The 25,410-nt window shown below is 42.0% G+C and overlaps 2 protein-coding genes across 2 annotated transcripts; both read right to left on the bottom strand.

The window, feature by feature from the left end:
• Positions 1–17,941: 17,941 nt before the first annotated feature.
• On the bottom strand, positions 17,942–19,423 carry LOC147894888 (uncharacterized). The gene has a single exon (XM_087384234.1). The coding sequence runs from the start codon at positions 19,421–19,423 to the stop codon at positions 17,942–17,944; it is 1,482 nt and encodes a 493-aa protein (XP_087240360.1).
• A 3,972-nt stretch (positions 19,424–23,395) lies between these two features.
• Positions 23,396–25,197, bottom strand: LOC147894887 (uncharacterized). Its single transcript, XM_087384233.1, has one exon. It carries the CDS (start codon positions 24,344–24,346, stop codon positions 23,396–23,398), a length of 951 nt encoding a protein of 316 aa, XP_087240359.1. The 5' UTR covers positions 24,347–25,197.
• Between the last annotated feature and the right edge of the window lie 213 nt (positions 25,198–25,410).

The raw sequence follows: 25,410 nt of genomic DNA, 5'->3' as shown, positions 1-25,410 counted from the left end.
GATATATCTTTTTGTGCTCTAACTTCAACTGCTGTTTCCTCTACCTTTGTTTTGTTTATCTTTCTTCTAGGCTGGTTGCTTTGTCGTGACATGCTTCTCATGACTTGATCACTTATGCAATCCTCTGCTCTCACCAACCTCAGATAAGCCATCTTACCCTGCACTTCTGGCATAGGCTTTCTGTTTTGCATATTTTCTCTCTCATTTCCTCCTATAGTAGCCTTGCTTTCTAGCCTTCTGATTAGGAAAATCATAGAAGCTGTCGTGCTCATGGCTACCTACTTCTTCCTCACTTGACTTTTCATCATTTGCTTCCAAATTCAAGTCAACCATAGCAGAAAGAGCATCTTGAAATGCTTCATCTTCCTGCTCACTGTCCAAGGTCTATCTTGTTTCTGTAGCAGATTCTCTAGTGTCTAAATCTCTGATAGAAATTTCATCTCTGATCCTTAGACACTGGATCTGTTCCTCTAACTCCTGCGTTTCTCTATTTTTTTCGTCCTCATTATGTGGCTCCTTTAGCATGGGCTTAACCATATTAATGGGAATAATGTCATACCCCTCATCATCACAAAACTTGGTTGGAGTGGTTTTATTTACACACACATCTAATGTGGCCAAAATTCGCACCCACTCCAATGGTTCTAATTGCTTTTCTGGGAAAGGGTCCGGAATGTATTCAGAATCCTCATATGAACTGTCTCCTTTCCACTCGTTTTTGTCATGTGCACTCTGAAGCTTCACAGGCCCATAAGTCAACTTTTTTTGGTTTGTTCCAAGACATTAGTGAAGTTTCTGCAGCTGTTGTCGACTCAAAATCCTCCACTGGAGTCCTATTGACATCCCTGTAGCTGTGGTTTAGCAGATTTACTCTTGTGGTATTTCCCATATGCCGTAAGTAGATGCGGTTGTAGCCCCAATCTTGAAACATTTTCATTTGACGCATGAAGTGTCTACCAAGAATAACATCATAGTTATTCTTTGTACCAAAATCTACTACTGCAAAAGTATGCTCATATTATATCACACATGAATTAACTACTAATTGCTCCAAGAGACCAATGGGTCTTTCAATGTGTCCATCAGCTAGCTATAGCTTTAAGCGCATTGGTCGAAGTGCTGGTTTTCCCCATTTCTCCCAAACCAACTTAGTAGCAATGGCGACACCTGCCCCACTGTCTAGAATAGCAGTGGTTTTTACATCTCCGTATTCTATTGGCAAGGTGGTATATCCATCTTCACCTTCACAGTACTCTCCTACTTTGTTCAGAGGTACCGGCTTTGACTACTGCTTGGGCTTTTCCAAGTCCTGTGCTTGTTTCTTAAGAGTCTCTTCTGAAGCTATCACTCCCATTTTCTCTAAGCACTTGCCCACATCTTTCCACATTTGAGGTTTCATTTTCAGTAGCTCATCGGCTAGCATCAAGGTACACTTCACGGGTGTGGACATTAACTCCTGCAGACTATGTGTATCCATCTTTGGCATTTCTGTTCTTCTATATGAGTTTAGATACACTATATAGAGAAACTGTAGGGTTTGCAGTGGAGCGATCAAAAAGTAAACAATACTTAGACACAACTGAAGAACGGAACTCAGAAAACATAGTGCCTGTCGGTAATATGAAAAACTGAATACAAGAACCTCAAGCCGTCGTGTCTGAAGGACCGTGGCTGAGGTGAATCAGAAAGATGATTCCATGTAGAGAGACAGTAGAAAAGATAGCAGCAGAGGGAGCGTAACGCAGTCCTCCGTGTAGCTCAATGATGACGAGGATGATGAAGGGCTGGAGCTGCCCTAGGAAATGGCTGAAAACCAGCATGCTCTGAGGAAGGAACCTTCAGGCTATCTGGAATAGCAACATGATGAAGAAAAGGAGCTGATCTGGGGCAGAAGGAGCTGATCTGGAGCAGAGGAGCAGAAGGGGACAGATCTGGAGTAGGATGGGACAGATCTGGAGCAGAAGGAGCTGATCTGGAGTAGAGGAGCAGAAGGGGACAGATCTGGATGGGACAGATCTGGAGCAGAAGGAGCTGATCTGGAGTATAGGAGCAGAAGGGGACAGATCTGGAGCAGGATGGGACAGATCTGGAGCAGAAGGAACAGAGCTGAAGTAGAGGAGCAGATCTGAGCAGAGGAGCAGAAGTTGGGACAGATCTGGAGGAGAGGATGGAGCAGCCAGGAGGTAGGAAGGAGAGGCAGAAGAGGAGGCAGCAGTGAAGGCAAATCTGAAGAGGAGAGGTAGATGGAGCAGGCGGGCCTGCAGCAAAAGATGGAGGAGATGAGGAGCAGCTGCAGGTCCTGTCCCTATCCAAGGAAGTGTGGGGGCAGAAGCCTTTTATAGGCCAGACCTAGCTGGTCGGCCAGCTGGTCGGTAGGTCTGCCAGCTGGTCGGTGGGCCTGCCAGCTGGTTGGTGGGCCTGCGAGCTATTAGATTGCCCCATAAATTGGGGATTGCTTAGTTGCTGAATACACTACATCCGGCTGAGCTTCATAGGGTCCTACATAAGAAGGCATTTCATGCAGTGTTTCCTCCCTACTATCTTTGGTAACTTTAGTGCCTTGGTCATCATACATCGATGGCAGCTCGTCGCCCATAATTTCTCGTTGGCCTATTTCCTCTAGCAGTGTATCTACCCATGTATTACTGCCTTCTGTGGCTTCAGCACTTCCGACCATAGTTGCTGAGGCTAATCTTCTTCAACTTTGGGCACTAGTTGTGGTTGAGAATAGGAAGAACAACCTGTTGTGTTGTCAACTCTTCTCTGTAGAGCTCTCCTTATCTCCTTTTGTTCTTCACTCAACACAAAAGGCTCTGAAACCTCTTGTTGAGATCTTTGTTTGTTTGAAGAGCTTATCCCAGGATCTTCCCTTGTTCTTGTGTCATCTAACTTTTGTGGCTCATTCGAAAAAAGTGGATTCGGGATGATCCTATCGGACTCAGGCTATGGTACACTTGGTTCCATTAACATTTGTGTAGTCGCAATCAACTTCATGCACATCTCTAGCCTAGACTTCTCTAGTTCCGCATCAGGGTAGGCTCTCCACTTATTCTCTTGAGTCAAATACCGATGTTCTAGCTCAGCTTCATAAGCCTTTAGTATAGCATCTAATGGCTCAAAATGCTTATCAGCTAACACCGAACCTTCAGAAGTGAATTCCTTTGGCTCTACTCTTTCAGGCACAGCTTCATGCAGTATCTCCTCTTCTCTCACATTTGACTCTCTTTGAGGTGTTTGCTGTAGTTGCTCTTGGGCTTTTGACAGCTCAACTGTGATAGCCTTTAACTTCTTGTGATATGGAGACCTATATTTGTGTCGCAGTGCTCTTTTCATAGACTTAGTCTTTACAGACTTGCTTGAGTCCGCTTCTCTCTCAATATCCTTTTGATTCGTGACATCTTCCCTCTATGCTTGTGCCCTTGTTACTACATTTAATGGCACTTTTGTGTTAGACTTTGAACCACTGGTTGACGGCAATACCTCAATGAGGTTCACAGAGGCCTTTCCTTTTTGGTCTCGATGATGTGGACAATCCTTGAATAGATGCTTTTTACCACAATCTGAACAATGACCACATTCATCAGGACTGATAGTTTGGCTCACATTAGGTTGAACATTTCTAATAGCATTTGCTGCAATTAGAGGACAATCCTTCCGCAAATGTTCACCTTGACATCCGAAACATGGTCCTAACACTCTTTGAGGTCTTTGAACTTGCGCGTAGGGTCTCTGTGGGTAAGGACTACATCAGGCTCGCCCTGATTGGCTATAAACATAAGCATTCCTGGAACACTAGAGTATCCTTCCATCTGACTGTAAGTACCTTCATAAGGCAATTCCGAAGCCGGCAAGTCAGCATAATCAATAGCTACATAGCTATCTTCATAAGCAACATGACCACTGAAACTCCCTTCTTCGTAGTATGGCCAAGTTGGGACTAAGACATGGCTTTCTTCGGGTTGGTCTAGTTTAAGAATCCTCACAGCTGCTTGGTCTACACTTGGCAATGGTGGCTACTATCCAAACATTGGCTTAGGTCTTTCTGCTCCCCCTTGTGCATTCATTTGCCTTGGTGCAAATCTAGGGAACATTTGCAGATTCCTCGCTTGCTGTTGGTACTACGGATTCACTAGAGGGTTTTGTTGATAACCAGGGTTTGGTTGATAGGGCCTTTCCCTGACTCCTTTGTTGTAATAGCATTCCTCTGTTGTGTGATTTGTGCATTTATTCTCTATTGCACACCATTTTTGTCTGAGAGGCACTGTCAGTGGGCATGTTTCTGTAGGATGTTCTCCTCCACAAGTCATACACCTTCTTAACTGTGGCATCCTTTGATTCTGCACTTTCAAGTTTTGGCTTAGTCTTCTCATGACTCAGTTTGCGAGTTGATCAGGATTTATCAATGGAGTCGACCTCACCTTTTGACTATCACTAGCACTAGATTTTGCATCACTGGATTTAGCATCAGTGTCCCTGGACACTTCTCCATAAATCTGGCAATTGTCTACTAGGTAGACCGCCTCCCTTTGACTTCATCTAATGTGCTACACTTCTTTAAGTGCAAGTTCTTTTTCAAGTGCTCGTTTTGTATGCCCTCGATAAACAAGACAACTGTTCTATCTTCTTGAGGCTTTTCTCTTGGTGGAAATCTTTCGATGTATTACTTAAATTGCAAGGCCGCATCTTGGACGCTCTCTTCATCTCTCTGCCTGAAAGCATGTATCTAAGAGACCGTGTTGTGCTTTATTCCTTTCATAGAAAACTCTTCCACAGAATCTTACAGCAAAGCTTCTATGTTGGCATAGTCCTCCCTTTTTAAATGTTAGAATCAAGTTAGGGCCATCCATTCCAAGGTTAAAAACCAAATCCTTCATACTGAATGTGGAGATCTATGACATTTTCTACTCTCAATACCTTCTTAAAAGAAGAAGAATGTGCGTGGGGATCTCCCGATCTACTATACTTGGAAGCCATACACTTTGCTACCTGTGAAGGATGCATTGGATGGCTTTCTACCATGAATCTTCTTGCTCCCGGGACGTCATATACTTCTGGTAATGCAAACCCTGGCGGAGTCATTCTTCTTGGGGTACCTCTAGGTAATTCACCTGTAGGTATATCTCTTGTTGGTTGCTCAACATGATGATGTGGCATAGATGACCCTGTAACGACCGCAAAACCACCATTCCTTTGCATGGGTTGTGAAACTAAACTAGGTCTAGTTCCAAATTCTATAGCTTTCACAGGTAGTGGTCCCATTCCTCTCGAGTCATCCATCACTGGTGTTGGGATCCTAGTAACCCTTTCCATGAGGCTTACTTCTTGGTTCGTAGTCACTTTAGCTAGTGCTTGGCCAAGATACATGATCAAAAAAGGCTTCCCCATGTAGGTCAACCCTTCAAAGTCACTCTTATTAGTGAACTTGTACTCATGGCGAGTGCTATCCACTAAAACAGGTCTAGCAAAGGGTTCAAACTGGTAGTTATACAAGTAGAACTCCTTTACTTGTGTCAACTCAATAGGACTGACGTTGTTAGGCTTTTTTTGGGTGAATATATTATGAAATATGTACATATGCATGCATGGCATTTGGAATAAAAGGATGCCCATCCTCGAAGGCAAAGTGAGCTAGTGGGGCCCACATGTGTACAGGTAGGACAGTGTATGTGTGATACATCGTTTTTCATTATTATCAATATCCTTGTGATTTTATCCAATAATGAGGAGTTGGTGTAGCGTAAAACTTCTCGAGGAAGCTATTTGCAGGCCCACTCCATGAGGTAAGCAGGTGCATCAAATGGAATCTAGTGTTGAGAGGTCAGATGGATCGAGTCTTACGTGTGGGTCAGTGAAGACACAGCAGGGGTGTTTTCTTGTGAGACGAATTATACACAGAGGTCATCATGCGAGCAGATAATGGGTCCATATTCACATGGTTGAGTGCATTTTATGATTAAAAGTGTGAAAATAATTGAAAGAAGACAAGTGCCATGTGTGCAGATGACAGCAAAAAGATGCAGTCTTGACTGTGCGGGTGATTTCTAGCCACTTGGGAGTCAATTATGGACCCAAATGGTGCCCAAGGGTGCCCACATTAGTAAGGTGCCCACATTAGTAAGGGCAAGTGTGAAGCCTGCAAATAAGTGAAAAAAGTGCAGAAAATAGGTGTGCAACAGCCGCAAGCAAGGAAGGAAGTCGCTACTTAAAAAACCCTCTTTTTCATGTGTATTTTGCCTCTAATTCTCTCATTTGGTGTCAGAATAGGGCAAACCAAGGTTGTAGATTAGGGTTTTTGGCCACTCCGGATGAAATGGTGAGCTCCATTTTGCCCAAAAATACTTCCATTTCCTGCTGTTAGCACACGGTGTTGAGTGTTTTCTTCTGAGAGGTTTTTCCTCAAATTTGAATTATTTTATGTCCAATTCGTTATGTGAGTGAGCCATTCTCTCCATTTCAATGGTACTTCATCAATTTAATGAGGAAATCTCAGAGTTTCATTGCCCCAATTCTCTGATTTTGTGTGTGTATGAGTGTGTGTATGTGTGTATGCACCCATTCAAAGCTGCGCACAACATGATTCCCTCGATTCGACTCACATCCGAGGGTGTCTGTGTGGTTTTTCAGAGTATGTGTATGTGAGTCTGGTGCCCCTAGCGTGTGTGTGTGTTACTCTGAGAGTGTGTGTCGGGTGATAATAGAGGCATTGTGTGTGTTTCCCTTCTGCCCCACATCTCTTTTGGTGCCCCCACTGAGGATCTTCGTCTGTGAGTACCTTCGGATTGTCGGATTACAGGTTTTGAAGTACAGGCTACAACTTACAGGATTGCGATTGCATCGCTTTACAATTTACCAGCATTGCTTCACTTTTGCAGGGAATTTAGAGAGAAGTTCTCTCTAAATTTATCAATTTGGACTGCAGTTGATGTATGGTCATTGTGGTAAAAACCGCCGCCGTGGTTACAGAAAATTAAGTTCATAGCATGTATGCTATTGTGGTTAGGGTCAGTTGCTAGCCACATGTGAGGACCCTGCATGAGGTTTTGTGAAGCTAGTGTGTTCTGAGCGTGGCGTAGGAACACATTGGTGGATTAGGTTGCTGGAGCATATCCCTCGAGCACCCCTCTGGAGGATAGTTAGGATGTATTGGTTTGTGGATAGACACGAGAACACATCTTTGTGCTTACGCCGTTGAGGAATTGATTACACAAGTGCATGCATCGAAAGTCAATGCTATCAGTGACATTTATAAGTCGAAGATTCCTTACAGATTATCCCCAGTTCAGTGACAGACTTTGAGACAGGCTTTGAGTTTTTTTTGGTCTAGAGTGCCATCGTACAAAGGAGACTCAGGCAAAATTTTGGCAAAGTTAGAGGGTTCTTTGGCATCCACATGAGCATAGGTTTTCTTTCATGAATAACCAAGAGAGGCCACCATTCTTGCCCTTTCATACTACACGGAGGATTAGTGTGAATGTGCATGTAGATAGAAAGATATTTTATCATCAACGCATTGTGTATATGTTCGGCCCTGAGAGGTTGAGGGAAATACTTGAGTCACCCTTGCCAGTCATTATTCCGATGATCATCTATGAGAATTCTTTTGACGTCCATGTCTTTGTTCTTTTCTAGGCCCTTAAATTTGTGTGGAGGTTCACATAAATTGGTAATATCTCAGCCGATTTTCAAAGTGGTTGGAAGTTGGGTAGCCATGGTTTCTTCTTATCCAGAATTCCATGGTGGAAGTGATGAGGATGTGGAAGATTTTTTGGAGAAAATGGAGATTTCATGTATTAGCAATCATGTACAAAACCCTGCACAGATGTTACGCCTTCTACAGATTTGCTTGAAAGGGGATGCACGAGCATGGGTTAGATCTTATGAAGAGGAGTTGCAGACAGTCGACCCACCTATTGGCTTAACCTTCGACAATCTCAGGCAAGCTTTGGTGGAGGAATTTAGGAAGACAGAGGATCCGAATAAAGCGTGGCATGAAGTACAGGGTCTAATGCAAAGAGAGGGTGAACCAGTGGATGAATACATACGTAAGTTTTCATTGTCATGGGAGCGAATGTGTAAGGCCTTAACACCACAAGTACCCCCACCCGACATGATGAAGAAGGACAGATTCTTGGCTGGTCTCGGTGAGAATCTACGATGGAGAGTGGAGCTTAAGAAGCCCAGGTTGTACGAAGATGCATTGGATGTGGCAAAGAACAAAGAGTGGAAGCTGAGAAGGATGACCCAGTTAGGTGTGGAGTCTTTGCCTAGGAGACCCGAGTCTCAGCATGTGGATTCTTTGCAAGGTCGCATGCCAGAGGTTCATCATGTACCAGTGGTTCCTGTTACTCCTCAGGTTGTGCCAGCAGTGGTTAATGCCACAGTACCAGATGATGGATTAAGGCAGGAGATGAGACAAGTGGTGGATCTAATGAAGAATCTCAGCCTAAATTTGCTAAGTAATGTGGGAAACAATCGTGGCTATGGGAGGCAATCCAATTAGTCCAACAATGATGGTGGGCAGAATAATAACAAAAAGTGGAAGAATATACCTACTTGCTACAATTGTGGTGAGATTGGTCACATTAGCCCGCATTGTGATAAACTAAGAAGGATGGGAGGAGACATGTATCCCTTGCCCACACAGTTGCCAAACAGGGCCAACGATTTTGGCATTGACATTAAGGATGAAGCAGGTCCTAGTGGTTTGACTACAGCAGAGAAAGGGAAGACAAAGGTCATCAATGTGGTCTCGTTAGAGAAGATAGCAATGCCAGAAGATACATTGGTTATGCCAATTGGGAAGAGGACTACGGAGGAGAAGGAGGGAAGAGGTGTTGTAGGTCCAAGTAAGAAAAAGGGAAAGGCCCATGAAGGTGAAGATGTCAAGGCAAAACGCAAGAGAAGAGCACGCAGAAGGTTTCATGTGTCAGACTTTCCACTAGGGGATGGGCAATCAAGTTACACCCTCAAAGAAGATCTTACTAGTAGGAAGGTTGATGTGACATTTGGTCAGTTGGTACAAAATGGTACCCAAGCTTAAGCGCCAATGGAAGAAGTTGGTTAGTCCAACAGAGAGGGAGCCTCAAAATGGTTCAGTAAAGGTTTTATCAATTGATGAAGTGGCAGAAATATGTCCAGTGGTGAATGTCTGGCATAAGCAAAAGAACCTTGGAGAAGGTTATGTAGATGGCGGAGCTCAGATTTGTGTGATTACAAAAACATGCGTAGAAAGGATGGGACTCAAAGTTACTAGAGTATCAGGGTTCCGCATACGGATGGCTAATCACCAGAAGGTCAAATGCTTAGGTGTGGTCAAGGATCTAGATATTGAAGCTTATCATGTTAAAACAATGGTAGGCTTTCATGTCATGCCAGCAGGGTTGGGGGCCTATCCCATCATTCTTGGAAGGCCATGGCTACGAGCAGTAAGAGTAGTACAAGATTGGAGAAGTGGCACAATATCTCTTTATGGTAAGACAGGTGTAAAGAGATCATTCAATATGGATGGGAGGAAGCCTATGAGTGAAGATCTTGAAGATGAGGATGACTCAAGTAGTGAAGTATCATCCACCACATCAGATGTTGATAGTGACAGCACAACCACTAGTGGGGAAGATGTAGAAGTGGCCTTTCTTTTTGTGGATGAAGAGCACAAGGAAAAGGATGTGATGGCACTGATGAATGAAGATGAAAAAGAACATGCAGGACCATATGAAGTAATTGAGGAATTAATGCAACCAAAAATGGATATGGCAGGGAAGCAAGGGATTATTATGAAGATGTTAAGTTCAGATCTTTCAGTCATGGAAAGGAATGAATATTTGGAGATGTTATCTGGCTTCCCAAATCTCTTTATCACCTCATATGAAGAAATTAGGGGGTTCAAGGGAGAAAGTTTATGCACAGAATTGAAGGATGGCATGAAACCAGTGAGACAAAGATTGAGAAGAATGGGCCAAGAGAAAATGCAAGCCTTACGAGAGGAGGTTGACAAACTTTTGAAGGCTGATTTTATATATCTTGTGGAAACTACAGAGTGGGTGAGTCCTACTATGGTTGCTCCTAAGAAGGATGGAAGATGGAGAGTTTGTGTGGATTTTAAGCCTCTGAATGCAGCTACAAGAAAGGATCCATACCCTCTTTCATTTATTGATCAAATCCTAGATTCTGTGGCTGGTCATGAGCGATATAGCGTCTGTGATGGTTTTTCAGGCTATTTTCAGCTAAAGATTGCCCCTGAAGATCAGAAAAAGACAACATTCATAACATCGTGGGGCTATTTTTGCTATAAAGTTTTGCCTTATGGACTTACAAATGGACCGGCTCACTATCAAAGGAGGGAAAACTTGGTACTTTCACCCTTTATTGGTAGTTGTGTGAAGGATTTTATAGATGACTTTTGTATCTATAGTACAAGGGCAGAACATTGTGAGAAACTGAGGATGGTGCTTCAATGCTATGATGAGTATTGTGGGCAGCTGAATCCAAAGAAGTGTCATATTGCACAACCTAGGGTGAAATTATTGGGTCATGTGATTTCTGATAATGGAATTGAAGCTGATCCAGATAAGGTTAAGGCAGTCATCCTCCTTCCTTCACCTAATAGTATGAAGCAGTTGGCAACATTTATTCAAAAGGTGAAATGCATGGCAAGATTCATTCCTTTGTCATCACAGTCTTTATATCCTTTACAACATGCTACTAAGAATGATCCACTAAATTGGGACAAGGAGTGTGAAGAAGTGTTCCAAAATGTCAAGGAAATAATAGGGGCAATGCCAGCTATGCAAGCTCCTGACTGGGAACAAGTCTTCTATGTGAACCCTTCTGTAGGGGAGGATGCCATTGGTGCTATGCTTTTGCAAAAGGGTAAGGGGAGCCAATATATGCGGCCAGTTTATTGTGCAAGTCGAGTGAAGTTTGTGGCAGAAAGAAAGTTGTCGGAAGTGGAGTTAGTAATGGCAAGTGTGGTGTTTGCTGGTCGACGATTTCGCCATTATCTCTTGCCATGCCCTTTTGTATTTTTGACGAGTTATACATTCTTGCCTCAGCTAATCAATGGTGTCAACATGTCAAGGGCAGTTAAGAAATGGGTGATTGAACTACAAGAATTTGAGTTCTTCTTGGTGGAAGAGAGCACTAGGGCTACATTAGCAGATCTTTTAACCTATAAGGAGAGTCCTCTTCTCATCAAAGAGAAGGTTGTTAGGAAGGTAAGTGAAGGTGAGAAAGAGATTGATAATGCACATGTCATGTTTTTTGATGGTTCTTATAGAAAGATTCATGATACAGCATCAGGGGGCATAGTCTTGTATGATCCTAAAAAAAATCTACTTTGTAAGAAGGGTTTTGTAGTGAATGCTCACAACAATAATGAGGCAGAGTACTCCACTCTAGAGATTGGACTACAAATATGTTTGAAGAATGGTGTGCGAAGACTTTGCATCAGAGGAGATGCCCTTTTAGTGGTAAAGCAAGTTTTTGGTGTATGGAAGAGCAAGAATCCAACTCTTAAGGAGCTGCGTTATAGGATTAAAGGCTTGCTAAAAAGGTTTGAAGCATGGAGTATCAAGCATGTAGTGCGGGCTGAGAACAAAGAAGCTCATGCAGCAGCACAGACCAAGATTGGTGTATTATTTGTGGTTAAGTGTGATAAGCCTTTGTATCATGGAAGAGAAAGCTTAACCAAGGAAGAGGAGTTCTTATTGACAGGGGTCATCCCCAAGGACATTGAGAAGTCTAAGAAATACGGTTTTGTGCGAAGAGCCAACAAATACAAATTCCTTGGTGATACCCTCTACGTGCAAGGGGCAGATTTGGTCTTGCGACGTGTGCCATGGAAAGAGGAGCTTTATACAGTCTTGGAGGAGAATCATGAAGGAGCATGTGGGGGTCATTTTGCATTCAAAATTACATTACACAAGATCCTCCAAGAAGGTTATGTGTGGCCTAGCATACAAAAGGATGTTCATCATTGGTGCACCTCTTGTGCGAAGTTCCAGTCATTTGGTAAAAGGGTGTTAAAGCCAGAACTACGTAAAACTATCCTGGCATTTGATGTGTTTGAGAAGTGGGGAATCGATGCAGTGGGTCCTTTACCTATTACGAGCAGAGGGAAGAGTTACATTATAACTGCAGTGGACTATCTTTCAAGATGGGCAGAAGCAAGTGCAATCAAGCACATTACTGCACATGATGTTGCAGAGTTTGTTTATGAAGACATTTATTGTAAGTTTGGGGTACCACTAGAGCTCCTTTCGGATCAAGGATTAGGGTTTAGGGCTGATTTGATGGATTACTTGTGTACTAAGATGAAGATCAAGCATAACTATACCACTACCTACTATCCCCAATGTAATGGACTCAATGAAAGGTTCAATGGAGAACTTGTGCAAATTCTCTCCAAGATTACAGAGCATCGAGGAAAGAGTTGGGACTTGGAATTTCCAAGTGCATTGTGGGCCTATATAACCTCGGTAAAGACAAGTACAGGGTTTACTCCATATCATTTAGTATATGGAAAGGAGGCATTATTACCAGTGGAAGTCGAGTTGCCTGCTGTTAAGTTGTTAGAAAAGTTGCTGGAGCCTTCCAATGATGCATTCAAGGCGAGGCTCTTACATTTGCAAGAAGTGCAATTGGACAGAATGGTTGCATTGGAGTACTATGAAAAGATGCAAGAGAGGGCCTTGGCTAGGGTGGATCAAAACATCAAGAATAAGGGCATTGTGAAGGGTGATTTGGTGCGGCGTTACAATAACAGACTTGATAAAACCTTTCAAAAGGAATTTCAGGTGAAGTGGGAGGGTCCCTTTAGAGTGGCAGATTGCTTTCCAAATGGTACTTATCAATTGGCTGATTTGGATGGGATGTTACATGCCTCAAGGGTGAATGGTCTACAGCTAAAGATCTATAATGCAAGGCTGATGATGGTGCAAAAGAGTGAGGAGTCTGGAGATGACACAGAGTATTTGAAGGATGTTGCAAAATGGGATGCAGAAAGTCTCGCATCTCTATTTCTTGCTGTTGATCATGAATGATCTAGCAGGCTAGGGGTTGGGCAAACTATATTAGGCTTTTTTTTGGTGAATATATTGTGACATATGTATATATGCATGCATGGCATTTGGAATAAAAGGATGCCCATCCTCGAAGGCAAAGTGAGCTAGTGGGGCCCACATGTGTACAGGCAGGACAGTGTGTGCATGATACATCGTTTTTGATTATTATCAATATCCATGTGATTTTATGCAATAATGAGGAGTTGGTGTAGCATAAAACTTCTCGAGGAAGCTATTTGCAGGCCCACTTCATGAGGTAAGCAGGTGCATCAAATGATATCTAGTGTCAAGAGGTCAGATGGATCGAGTCTTATGCGTGGGTCAGTGAAGACACAACAGGGGTGTTTTCTTATGAGATGAATTATACAGAGAGGTCATCATGCGAGTAGAGAATGGGTCCATCTTCACATGGTTGAGTGCATTTTATGGTTAAAAATGTGAAAATAATTGAAAGAAGACAAGTGCCATGTGTGCAGATGACAGCAAAAAGATGCGGTCTTGACTGTGTGGGTGATTTCTAGCCACTTGGGAGTCAATTATGGACCCAAATGGTGCCCAAGGGTGCCCACATTAGTAAGGGCAAGTGTGAAGCCTGCATATAAGTGAAAAAAGTGCAAAAAATAGGCGTGCAACAGCAACAAGCAACAAGCAAGGAAGTCAGTCGCTACCCAAAATACCCTCTTTTTCATGTGTATTTTGCCTCTAATTCTCTCATTTGGTGTCAGAATACGGCAAACCAAGGTTGTAGATTAGGGTTTTTGGCCGCTCCAAACACAATGGTGAGATCCATTTTGCCCAGAAATGCTTCCATTTCCTATTGTTAGCACGTGGTGTTGAGTGTTTTCTTTTGAGAGGTTTTTCCTCAAATTTGAATTATTTTATGTCCAATTCATTATGTGAGTGAGCCATTCTCTCCATTTCAATGGTACTTCATCAATTTAATGAGGAAATATCAGAGGTTCATTACCCCAATTCTCTGATTTTGTGTGTGTGTGTGAGTGTGTGTATGTGTGTATGCACCCATTCAAAGCTACGCACAACACGATTCCCTCGATTCGACTCACATCCGAGGGTGTCTGTGTGGTTTTCCTGAGTATGTGTGTGTGAGTCTGGTGCCCCTAGCGTGTGTGTGTTACTCCAAGAGTGTGTGTCGGGTGATAATAGAGGCATTGTGTGTGTTTCCCTTCCACCCCACAACGTTCTCTCGGAGGTAGTTTAATACCCCATCTTTCGTCATCATTCTATACGATCTTGTCCTGCGATTATCGACCACTACTCTTTCAAGTTCTTTCTTGGAAAGAAACTTTGCACGAACATCATTTTCAAGTGGTGGTCTATCCATCACTTCTTCTCCCTTTATCATTCCCATTGAATCTACACTTTGAGGGTATTCCATTGGAATATAGGCTATTCCCTTGTTATCATAATACCTATCTGCTCTTAGCTCAGCTTCCACCTGCTCAAGGAATTTAACATTACCCAAATCCTCTCGCACGTAGTGCATGTTGTTGATATCTAAGTAGATTCTTGCTCCTTTCTCATTTGTGAAGAAATATTGCAGGAGCATTCTTGGGTGAGGTTCAGCTCAAGAAAAAAGAACACCCGAACATGACTCGCAAAACAACATGCACAAAAACTCAAAGAAAGAGAGAAAGAGAGAGACATATACAGGTCATTTGACCAATAGGTTGAAAAGGGGGCACCACCTAGTTATGTGTGTGAACTAGGACACAAAATATCTTTCCTTGTAGCCAATCAATACAAGCTAACTATATACATCAAAAGGCACACGCACCAAGCATAGGATATTGTGTGTGAAAGAGACTAGCATAACACAAATAGATGCACACCAAACTTGGAGAAGAACTTAGAGAGACACTAAGCTTGATTTTGTTGTCGTCACTATGCACATGGTCTTAAGGTTATGGGAGCCCTCTCACCATACAACCCTCTTACCATGGATTGAAAGAAGGCAACAAATCAAAAAAACAAGTCCTCAAGTCGCCAAGCATAAATCACACCACAAAAAAATGCAAGGATCAAATTTACCTTAAATCAAACATCGGATTGCTTGCATAAATCAACTTTGGAGATGTAGGAGTCCAAGACTTTATACACAATTGCACCCAAATTACTAATCTTATTTATGCAGCAAGAGCAAGATACAATTGTGATAAGGGAGTATGGCATCACTCAAGTCCTCACAATGACATGACTAGCTCCAAGCTTCTCTATGCAATCAAAGGTATTGATGTATAGAGAGAGCTCACAAGTTCACTATCTCCTTACACACTAGAGTTGGGAGTGGTGTACAATGTGTGCAATTCCCCCCTTTGCAAGGAATGGATGGGCTCTATTTATAGGTTTGAGAAGCCCCAATTAGGATTAAGACTAATCAATTTTATTATAAGAAATCATAGATTATGGATTTTTAATTTTTGAAATGAGTGTGGGTCTCTTCTTATCCCTTGAGTCACATGGATGTGGGTTCAAGGTGAGAGAATTATTGAAGGTGAGAGGAGAGTGTGATGTAGAAGTTGGAGTAAATAACTTGTAGCAATGCCTACTCAAAAAGTAGTAGAGTGGGTGGGTGTTTATTTACACATGTTAGTGTTAGTAGTTAGTAATCACTATGAAGGGTTAGTAGTACAATATACAAATGGGTGAGAAGGGCTGAGAGGTTTAATGAGAGGAGTGAAGATTTGGAAAGATCCTTTGTGTGGTTAAAAGCTCAAAGAAGCTTGGACTCACCCATGTGTAGATCTTCAAGTTAACCGCCGGTCTCCTTCTTGCATTTGACGCCACAAAAGTTGATTGAGGTGAAGAAAATGGGAGTTTTTGTGGATGAAAACCCCATATTTGCAGAGGTTAACATGCTACATTTATGCTGAATTTTATGTAATTTTGGAGATTGGGAAAATAATTTAGTAATATGGGCGTAGTAAGGAGAGAAATGGAGATGAGATATGGGTGTAGAGTAGATATGAAAGCAAATGGAGATGGAAAGAAAGAGCAAAGGCGAAGAGGGTGAGAGAGGGCATGAAGTTTGCAGGTTTGATGGAGTCAGAAAGGATTGAGTAAGTGTGTAGGTGATGCATGTGTAAAGGTGAGAAGAGAGTAGGTGTACCTTGTCAAAAAGTGGGCAGACTGGGGTCCAATAAAAAAATCATAACTCACCGTCATTAGCTCCAAAAATTCTCAAAAAATTTGAGCGTATTTTTCAGCTTTTGATCTAACTTTTGTCTTTTGACAACTAGTCCAAATTCGGAGTGGAGGTGGGCGCAAAAAATTCAGCAAAAACATGTATTTTCTGCATTTTTCAAAGTCTTTGTGTGGGTCCCCATTGGTGGAGTTTCTTGATAGCTCCAAAAGTGAGCCCCCCCAACGCATCATGTCTTGCCCTTAGACACTCAAGTGTATGTGGACACTTGCATAAAGGAGATTCTTTCTATTTTATAAAAAATTTTCATGATAAGAAAAAACAAGCTAGTCCTTTAACTAGTCAACATGTTATGATAAAATGGTTATTATGATAGGAAAAATAAAATAAAGATATAATTGTGAATAAAAATGCTAAAACAAAATATAGAAAAATAATTTATATATGAAAAACTATTTAATGAAAATATTAAAATAAAATATATAAAAATATTTAATAGTAAAAAAAATATACAAAAATACTAAACTATGGAAGTTAAAAGGAAGGGATACCCTCATTATTTTAGGGTAGATGAGATAATAAAAGATGAAATAATCTAAGGGAAAAATTGATTTAGGTAGTAGATTATTTATTTTTTATTTTTTGGCTTTCTACACGGTGTGGGTAGAAATGTGAGGGCATAGGATTTTCTTATGCATGGTAAAGTTGAAGTATATGTACAATGATGGTCCACAAGTATTATGAAGAAAATAATAATAATAATAATAATAATGATAAAAAATAAATAAATAAAATAATAATAATAAAAATATACTTAGGTTTTGTAGTACACAAACCTAATGAAGTATTTACATAATTAGAGAAAATAGAAACCCCTTTATTTAGGCCCTAATATGAAATGAAATATTTACACAAAATGGGCTGTAATAATTTTTATTTATTTTTGATAAGTAGTTGGTAGAAACTTTTTTTTTCTTTTTTTTAAAATACTAAAAAATATATAGAAGATATGGGTGAAGTCCCTAACACACACACACGCCTATTTACAATGAAAAGGTATTTATGACAAAGAGTTTATGTGATTTTCCTTGGCCGAAGTAACTCCTTGTGGTAATGTGGATAGCCGAAAAAAACGGCTATCATTTAGCCCTCCCCCTAGATGATGGTATATTCATGTACCATCATAAAGTAGGCCTTCTAAAGCAAGTGGTGTAATGTTGTTCTCTTGTCCATCTTTCTTTTGTTCCTCATGTTTTGCACCACAAACATCACTCAAACAACAGAACTTACATGCCATTTAATCTCCTTTTTGTGGTTGCTTTTGTAAGTCTGTCGGTAGAATGCGACTCAAGTATGGCTTGAGTCTATAGCCATTAACCTTCTTAGAATGTTCTTTGCCATCCAAATCCATGAGCTGATAATAGATAGAGTTGAAAACCTTCTTGACAATGTATGGTCCCTGCCATCTAGTTTCAAACTTGGCATCAAACCGGTTATCCAGTAGATTGTCATACCTTAGCACAAGATCTCCCTCTTTGATGCCCTTGTCTTTCAAAGTTTCATTGAACTTCTCCACTGCTTGCATGGCTTTTCTTCTATAACACTCGTATGCAGCTTCTCTTTTCCATTCTAGCTCAACTAAAGTGAGAAGTCGATCCACCCATGCATCTTGATCTCCTAGTCCACCTTTTCCATGCAGCCGCATTGTTGGAATGTTGAGCTAAATAGGTTGCAATGCTTCTTGACCATAAACCAAGTGAAAAGGCGTAAACCCTGTTGCTTCTCGGTAGGTAGTCCGGTATGCCCATAGTGCTCCATCAAGGAACTCGTCCCAAAGCTTGGTCTTGTTCTTCACCATTTTCCTTATGATTCCTGCAATGACACCATTAGCCTTCTCTACTAACCCATTTGATTGGGGATAGTAGGGTGTGCTATGACGATGTGAAATATGAAGCTCTTCACAAACTTCGGTGAGTAAACCTTTCCTAAAACCTGGACCATTGTCAGAAACAATCTCTAAAGGTGTGCCAAATCTGCAACATATATGAGTGTAAACAAATTTGCTTACAATCTTTTCATTCACCCTTGCCACACTTTGAGCCTCCACCCACCTAGTCATGTAGTCTATGGCCACTAAGATGTACAATTTTCTGTTTTTAGTTCTAGGTAGAGGACCCATAGCATCAATGCCCCATTTTTCAAATGGACCACTTGCAATGACTAATTGGCGTGGACCATGTAGCAACCTCTTATTACCATTGACTTGGCAGTTATGACAGCTCCTACACCAATGTTGAACATCCACATGTAAGCTTGGCCAAACATACCCAGCAAGCAAAATTTTTTTTATAGTTAGTTCTTCAGCAAAATGGCCACCACATGCTTCTTCATGCAAACCTTCTAAAATGGCTGGAATCTCCTTGGTTGTTGGTACTCTTCTGCACACTTGATCTTTTCCTCTTTGGTAGAGGGCACCTTCTAAGAATAAGAAAGTACTTGCCCTTTTCACGAGCCTCCTCTTTTGTACCCTTGTGAAGTCTTGTGGAAATTCACCTTCCAAGATGTAGCTCACTATGGGAGCCAGTGTCTCCATTCCTTGGTACCGTGGTTGCTTAATAGCCGCTGCAGCCAAGACTACTTGCATTTCCTTTTTAACACATGCAACAGCTTGTTGTGCAAGCAGATCAGCATCCTCATTTTGTTTCCTAGGAATATGATACAGTTGCACTTCTTCAAACTGATTAAACAACTTACGGATAGCATGAACCTTTTGCCTTAGCCTTTCATTCTTGCATGCCCAGATGCCTAAAATTTGCTTTACAATAAGAAGTGCATCCCCTTTTACCATGAGACATTGTATCCCTTGATTGATGCACACCTTCAAGCCATGAAGTAGTATGTCGTACTCTGCTTCATTGTTGCTATTAGAACTTGGCAAGTTGACCTTCTCCTTCATAACCACCTCTCCACTTGGGTTGAGTAGCACCAGCCCTCCCCCTGCTTTACCTGTGACTTTTCTAAAAGCTCCATCAAAGAACAAGGTGAATGCATTAGGTATAGTTTTGGGTGGTGGCAATGGTAGGGTCTTTACTTCAGGCACCTTAATCTCCTTTTCATGCACTCTAAAAGTGAGAATCCCTGCCAATTGTGCACGCACACTATCTTCTACCTTGAATGAGTATTGGAATTCTTGTAATTCCATAACCCATTTTGAGATTCTAGAACTCAGAGTCATTTGAGAAGACACCTAAGGAAATAAATTTTCTACAGTGAGAATTACAAAAGGCTTTGGTAACAAGTAGGATCTAAATTTCCTCACTGCAAAAATAAGTGCAACCATCATAAGCTCTGCCTCTGTGTAGCCTTTCTCCAAAACATTCATGACCCTACTAGCACGACAGATGGGCCGCATCCTAGTACTGTGGGGATCTTGTTGTAACAAAACTGAACCCACTGTTTCCTTTCCGACACTAGAGCTAACAAAGAAAGTGTACTCCCAACAAGGAGGCATGAGTGTTGGTAGCTCTGACAAAATGACTTTAATGTTGCAAAAGTACTCCTCAAGCTCATTAGACCAAGCAAACTCTACTTGTTGAGTCAATTTTTGCAAGGGGTGAAGTAACTCTGAGGCGAAGTGAATGAAGCGTGACATGTACTTCACCTTTTGAATGAATGAGATGACCTCCTTGAGATTCTTTGGAGATGGTAGATCGATAAGAGCCTTTGCCTTTGTAGGATCCACCTCAATGCCTTTGGAAGAAACCTTATGACCAAGCAAGATTACTTCATCCTCACCGATATGTCATTTGTCGGGATTGAGTTGGCCCCCCATGTTGTAAAGTTTCTTCAAGCCTTCTTCCACCTTCTGCACATGCAATGACTTAGAGCTATAGATGCAAAAATCATCTATGAACACTCGAATGGATTTCCCAAAGAATGATTGAAACACCATGTTCATGAAACGTTGAAATGTTGCTGGAGCATTGGTCAAACCAAACGGCATGACTCTAAAAGCATAACAACCCCAAGGAGTGATGAAGGTTGTTTTCAATTGATCCTCCAATGCAATCCCAATTTGAAAGTAACCAGAGTAGCCATCACATACCGTATACTTCTCATGACCTGCTACCTCATTTAGGATTTCATCTTGAAATGGGAGAGGAAAGTGGTCCCTTTTTGTCGCCTCGTTGAGGGGACGATAGTCCACACATACCCTCCATTTGTCGTTCTTCTTGGGAGTGACCACGACAGGAGAGACCCACTCTGAATTTTCTACAGGATATATGAACCCCGCTGCTAGAAGCTTCCTCACCTCTTTGAGTAGTGCTTGCTCCTTGATGACTCCTAGCCTTCGTAGCTTTTGTGCCTTAGGTTTGGCTTCTGGCTTTAGCTCGATCTTGTGTTGAATGGCCTCTACGCCACGCACATCTGTGTAATCTTTAGCAAAAAGCCTAGGAAATTTCCTTAGTACACATTTAAACTCCTCTCTTTCCTCCGATGTAAGCTTTTTTCAGAGCATAGCATCAAACATTTCTTCATCATGCATAATTTGGTTTTCTTGAGAGCCTACCTCCTCTAGACCTTGATAGGGTATCTCTTTGTCTTTTTCTCTGAATCTTACCCCCATGACTTCAATGGAAGACTCCTCTTCCATAGTGCTACTGCTACTTTCTTCCTCTGAGGTGTCATGAGTCCAATCCTCCTCTGTTTCGCCTTGAGAAGATTCTTCATTTATCTCCTCTTGTCGTTGCTCCTTCATGTCAAAGATAATCTTCTTATGGTTTTCATTCCTGCAGATTAGCTTTCCATTTTCCCAATCCTGCAAAGCTCGCATTCTCATTAGCCATGGTCTACCTAGGATAAATGGATAACCACTTCCCTTGGTAGTCATAACATAAAAATCAACAACCTTCTTAATGCCAAACACTTCCACAGAAACATTCTTACAAATCCCAAGACACTTTGCTTTGCTATTGTTTGCCATTTTCACCTTAATTTCAGGTGTTTCATGAATATGCATGCCTAGTCTTTGCACAAGGTCCTCTGTCATGATGCAAATTTGTGCACCCCCATCTACTAGACCCTTCTTAACTAGCCTTCCCTTGATGTAGCAATCTAATACACGTGTAATGTCCTCATCCATCTCGGCTCGTGAAATTTTTACAACAGGCACATTCTCTTTTGCTTTTCTCCTAGTGCTTACAGCCTTTGTTAATTCTCTCCTAACTTGTGGACATAAGGCTAGAAATTGAGGCCATGAGATATCAGGACCCTTACCTCTCATGTCTTCCAAAAGGCTATATGGAGCCATACCATGTCCAAGGGGGAAATCTTGGAGGTTTATACGACGTCGTCTCCTCTTGACTTCCTTGTTCTCCTTCATTTTCTTGGCTCGTCCAGAGTCACTTTGTGAGGTTAACCAAACCCGATGAGGGTTGCAAAGCTTCTCTAATTGTTCACTCAAAAATCTGTAAGTTGCATCGAAAAGTAGCTTTTAATACCAAACCCCTTTATTCCAGGTGCATTCAGTAACTCCAACTACTCACAAGCGACCACGGATCTACACACGCATTCGACATAACACATGCACAACCAAACTTAAAGATGAATTCAACAACAGCATGTGAGCTTCGAGTCTTTTATAACATAGATACATACCTGCTCATGGATGATCCCCATCTGAATGCAGCGAAGAATTGAATGAGCTGCATTTGCGCCGGTATTTACAGCCTTTCCGACGTACCTTTTGTTGGTACTCTGTGCTTCCTTTTCTGTCAACATGATTCCTGGCTCACACTTCAAATCATGAGATGACAAACCCCCCTCCCCCAAGCCTTCGTCCCTTGAGGCACTATGGGGGGTGTAAGGGCCAATGAATCGCATGTGAAGTGGGTTCATGCAATGACTCGGCAAGTCGGCCATAAGCAAGCCATTTGGGTCTTGTTCGACATTTATTGAATAAAGGCCGGCAGATTCAATTGACAATGCCCACATCATCTCAGCTGACATTTGAAGGTACGATAAATCGACAGTAAAACCTGCATTTCCTCTCGGTCCTGCGGAAATGCCTCAGAGCCTCTTGATCTTCGAATGCTGCTGGAGCCTGACATTCAGAAAGTTAAAGAAAATTTATGATGAGTTAGCCTGTGTTTGTCAAGAATAGCTACATACATACTTTACGCATGTACGTACGTACATACTTCCATGATCATACCTCATGAGGGCTCCATAAAAGACGGCCTCTCTGTCAACCTGTTGTTCTAGTGCCTTAGCAGTTTGTTTTAGATACTTCCCAACTTTCTGCGTGAGTAAAGTGTTTTAAGCAAGCTAGATCAACCCTTGGTCCTAATGATAAGATGTGTGTACTAATTAGTTAGCCATTGGTGCAGGCCATATGACCAAAGAGCGCTGAGGAATGATAATAAATAATATTATTCTCAGATTGATAATCCATAAAAATCGGCAAAAGCTTCAGTAAAGTATCTGAGGATGTCAACCTGTATGCACACCCGCAAGAAGTTTTGGGCATTTCCCCTTGTGGGAAAGAGGTCCCATTTCCGTTATGATTCCCTACAGTGCTCAACATCATGAGCTTCTCCAGACGAGTAGTAGCATACCTAGCTAGGTGCCGTGGGAGGCAGGGGAATGTCGCCCCCTCCCAGAGCTGGTAGCTCCCTGCCCCCGACCGCGGACTTAGCTAGGTAAGCTAAACCTAACCTGCGGAAGCTCATGATGTTGTCGTGATTGAAAAAGTGGGAATTATAGTGGGAAAATGTACATAAAATCATGTTAAAAACAACAAGCAAGTACAAATATATTTAAGGATGCTCAAGAAATTATAGTGCAAGAACAAGACTAAAACCTGCAATGTTAAAAGACAAGACGAAGCATAAAAAAATTTAATGCTTGATCACATAACTTAGACAGCTTTGAGCAAGCTCATTTCATCAAGCATAATCCCTCTAGCAGGCAGATTAGAAGTCCTCACAACCATAAGAAGCTTTTGACACTTCCCCACTATAATTCCCACTGAGCTGGAATATAGATTCTGCAGTATAACATCCATTTAACCTTAAGAGAGACCTATGGAAATCACATGACTCAAATCCATGTAACCTAAAAGAAACCTGTGGAAATCACATTTCTACCAAAATATTTATAAAAGTATGGCAAATTAATGAGGTTCGCATTCCTCCTCGAATAGCTCCATGCAATCAATCATTTCGTCCTCCAATATCTCCTCTTCGACTCCCATTATACTTTGACTGAAATCTATAAACATCACATTTCCAGCTTCCCTCGACTGTACCATGTTGGACAAAGACACGTCCCCATGCAAGACCTTGAATCCATGAATGTAGCCTAGCGCATGCTTGGCTGTCATCGCCAGAGCCATGCGGTCCATCCTATCTTGCAAATTGCATTTGGTAAGTGCATCACCTTCCAATGAGAGTGCCAAAAAACCCATAAAACCACCCCATAGTGAGCCATAACACAGCAATCGTGGCACAGCTACTCCTTGTACCTTTTGCAGAACATGATAGGCAACGACTTCCTTGTAGAAATCCTCGAGCTTGTCCTGGTCTTCTGTAAAGTCGAACATTTTTATGGCAGCAGGCTCATCCCATACAGTAGCTTCTCTAACAATGACAGTTCCAGCACTTGATAAAACTCCATTCAAGTTCAAGGAGTAGATGTCAAATTCTGCCAACCCCTTGAACCAGTCAACAAGCGAATGCGCACCATCTCGCTTGCGAATCCAGCATGATGATGTTACAGGTTGCTGAAAGGAAAGCATACTTGGCTCATCGTAGGTGCTTGTAGAAGATGGTTCTTGCTCTAGAGCGGCTAATCTCTCTTTGCCTCCTTTGTGGGATGACGGCTGCCTTGTGTGCTTTCTCTTCTGCTTGGGAGGAGTGACAAGTTTTCTAGCCAGTGGGGTCCCGCCAGCCTGATCAACAATAGATTTGGGAATAGGCAGCGCATTCTGTGCCAGGTAACACATAAAGAGCAAGCATCTCCGAACACCCACTAGATCATCATGTGAGAAAACCCTCGAAATCATCAAGACCTTATCTTGGGGATTCCCAATCCGCTTGAGAAATATATGAGCACAACACACCATAAACAGATTCCTCCAATATCATGTACAGGTACACTTGAGCGACCCAAAATCTCACTTTGTCGCGCTCAGTCGGAGAATCGGAAGAAAGAAGATCTACTACATGCTCCCCTTGTTTCAATCTGAGTTGCCAAGGTGGTTTCACTTCGATGGGCAATTTACATTTGACCCAAATATCAGGGCGATTCGGATCAATGGAGAAGCAGGCCCAATCCACATTGGAGTTCACGCAAGCAATGGATTCTGTAGCATTTAATACAAGGCCTAAGCCTAGACCGCTATCAAGAGTCTCATTGACAGGGTTGAACACACATACCATCAGTGCTGCACGTACCTCGTCCTCTTTGTTGATGACCATATTCCGACCAAGAAGGGCTTTGCGTGGGTAGACTCCAGAAGTATGCACCTGTGCTAAGCGTTCACAGGGGCTTGTGTTGGAAGGAGCGCTTGGAGTATTCCACCATGCTGCAAGATCTTGTTCAAAAGTATCCCACTTCTGCACTACATAAGGCGTCCTTCCACCTCCCATGGGCCTAGTCTTGCCTGTACTCTTCCTCAGATGATCAGGGTGATACCTCTCTGGTTCCACGCCCTCGATCTTCAGGGCAGCAAGAGTTTGTGCCATCGCCATATTTGGAAGCTTCTCCCTATCTGGAAGCTTCTCCGTCAAACCTCTATGTATCTGCAATAAGGAGTTTTTACGTTTAATTTCTTCTAATACACATGGTGATGAAATTATTTTTATAAGATGAGTGGCAACTGTATCAAAAAGAAAAAGATGATTGATTGGACAAAAGTTAGACGATTTTGCAATGTATGCAATGATGGATGTGTTCTCAACCAAAATGTGTCGTGGCGATGGATGGATGGGGAAATATCTTCAACATCGGAGATGTGGCAATATGAGGTACATTCTATTGTAAGATTGGTAAGAGCAGTTGCAACCTCTGAGATGTGGCAATATGAGGAACATTCTATTGTAAGATTGGTAAGAGCAGTTGCAACCTCTCAAAGATGCACTAATGGCTATGGTGCATGCAAAAGTAGTTATGGCAATAAAGTTTCCA

The sequence above is a fragment of the Dipteris shenzhenensis genome, chromosome 13, assembly GCF_047967505.1.
Source record: "Dipteris shenzhenensis isolate YYH24624 ecotype China chromosome 13, Dip_SZ_1.0, whole genome shotgun sequence".
In the NCBI taxonomy this organism is placed as follows: Eukaryota; Viridiplantae; Streptophyta; class Polypodiopsida; order Gleicheniales; family Dipteridaceae; genus Dipteris; species Dipteris shenzhenensis.
The sequence above is the reverse complement of the archived record's forward strand: the minus strand, read 5'-3'. Positions and strand labels throughout refer to the sequence as shown.

What these genes read in the sequence shown, in the direction of transcription:
- LOC147894888 (XM_087384234.1), bottom strand. Translation starts at nt 19,423, where the DNA reads ATGGAATTACAAGAATTCCAATACTCATTCAAGGTAGAAGATAGTGTG.
- LOC147894887 (XM_087384233.1), bottom strand. Translation starts at nt 24,346, where the DNA reads ATGGTGTGTTGTGCTCATATATTTCTCAAGCGGATTGGGAATCCCCAA.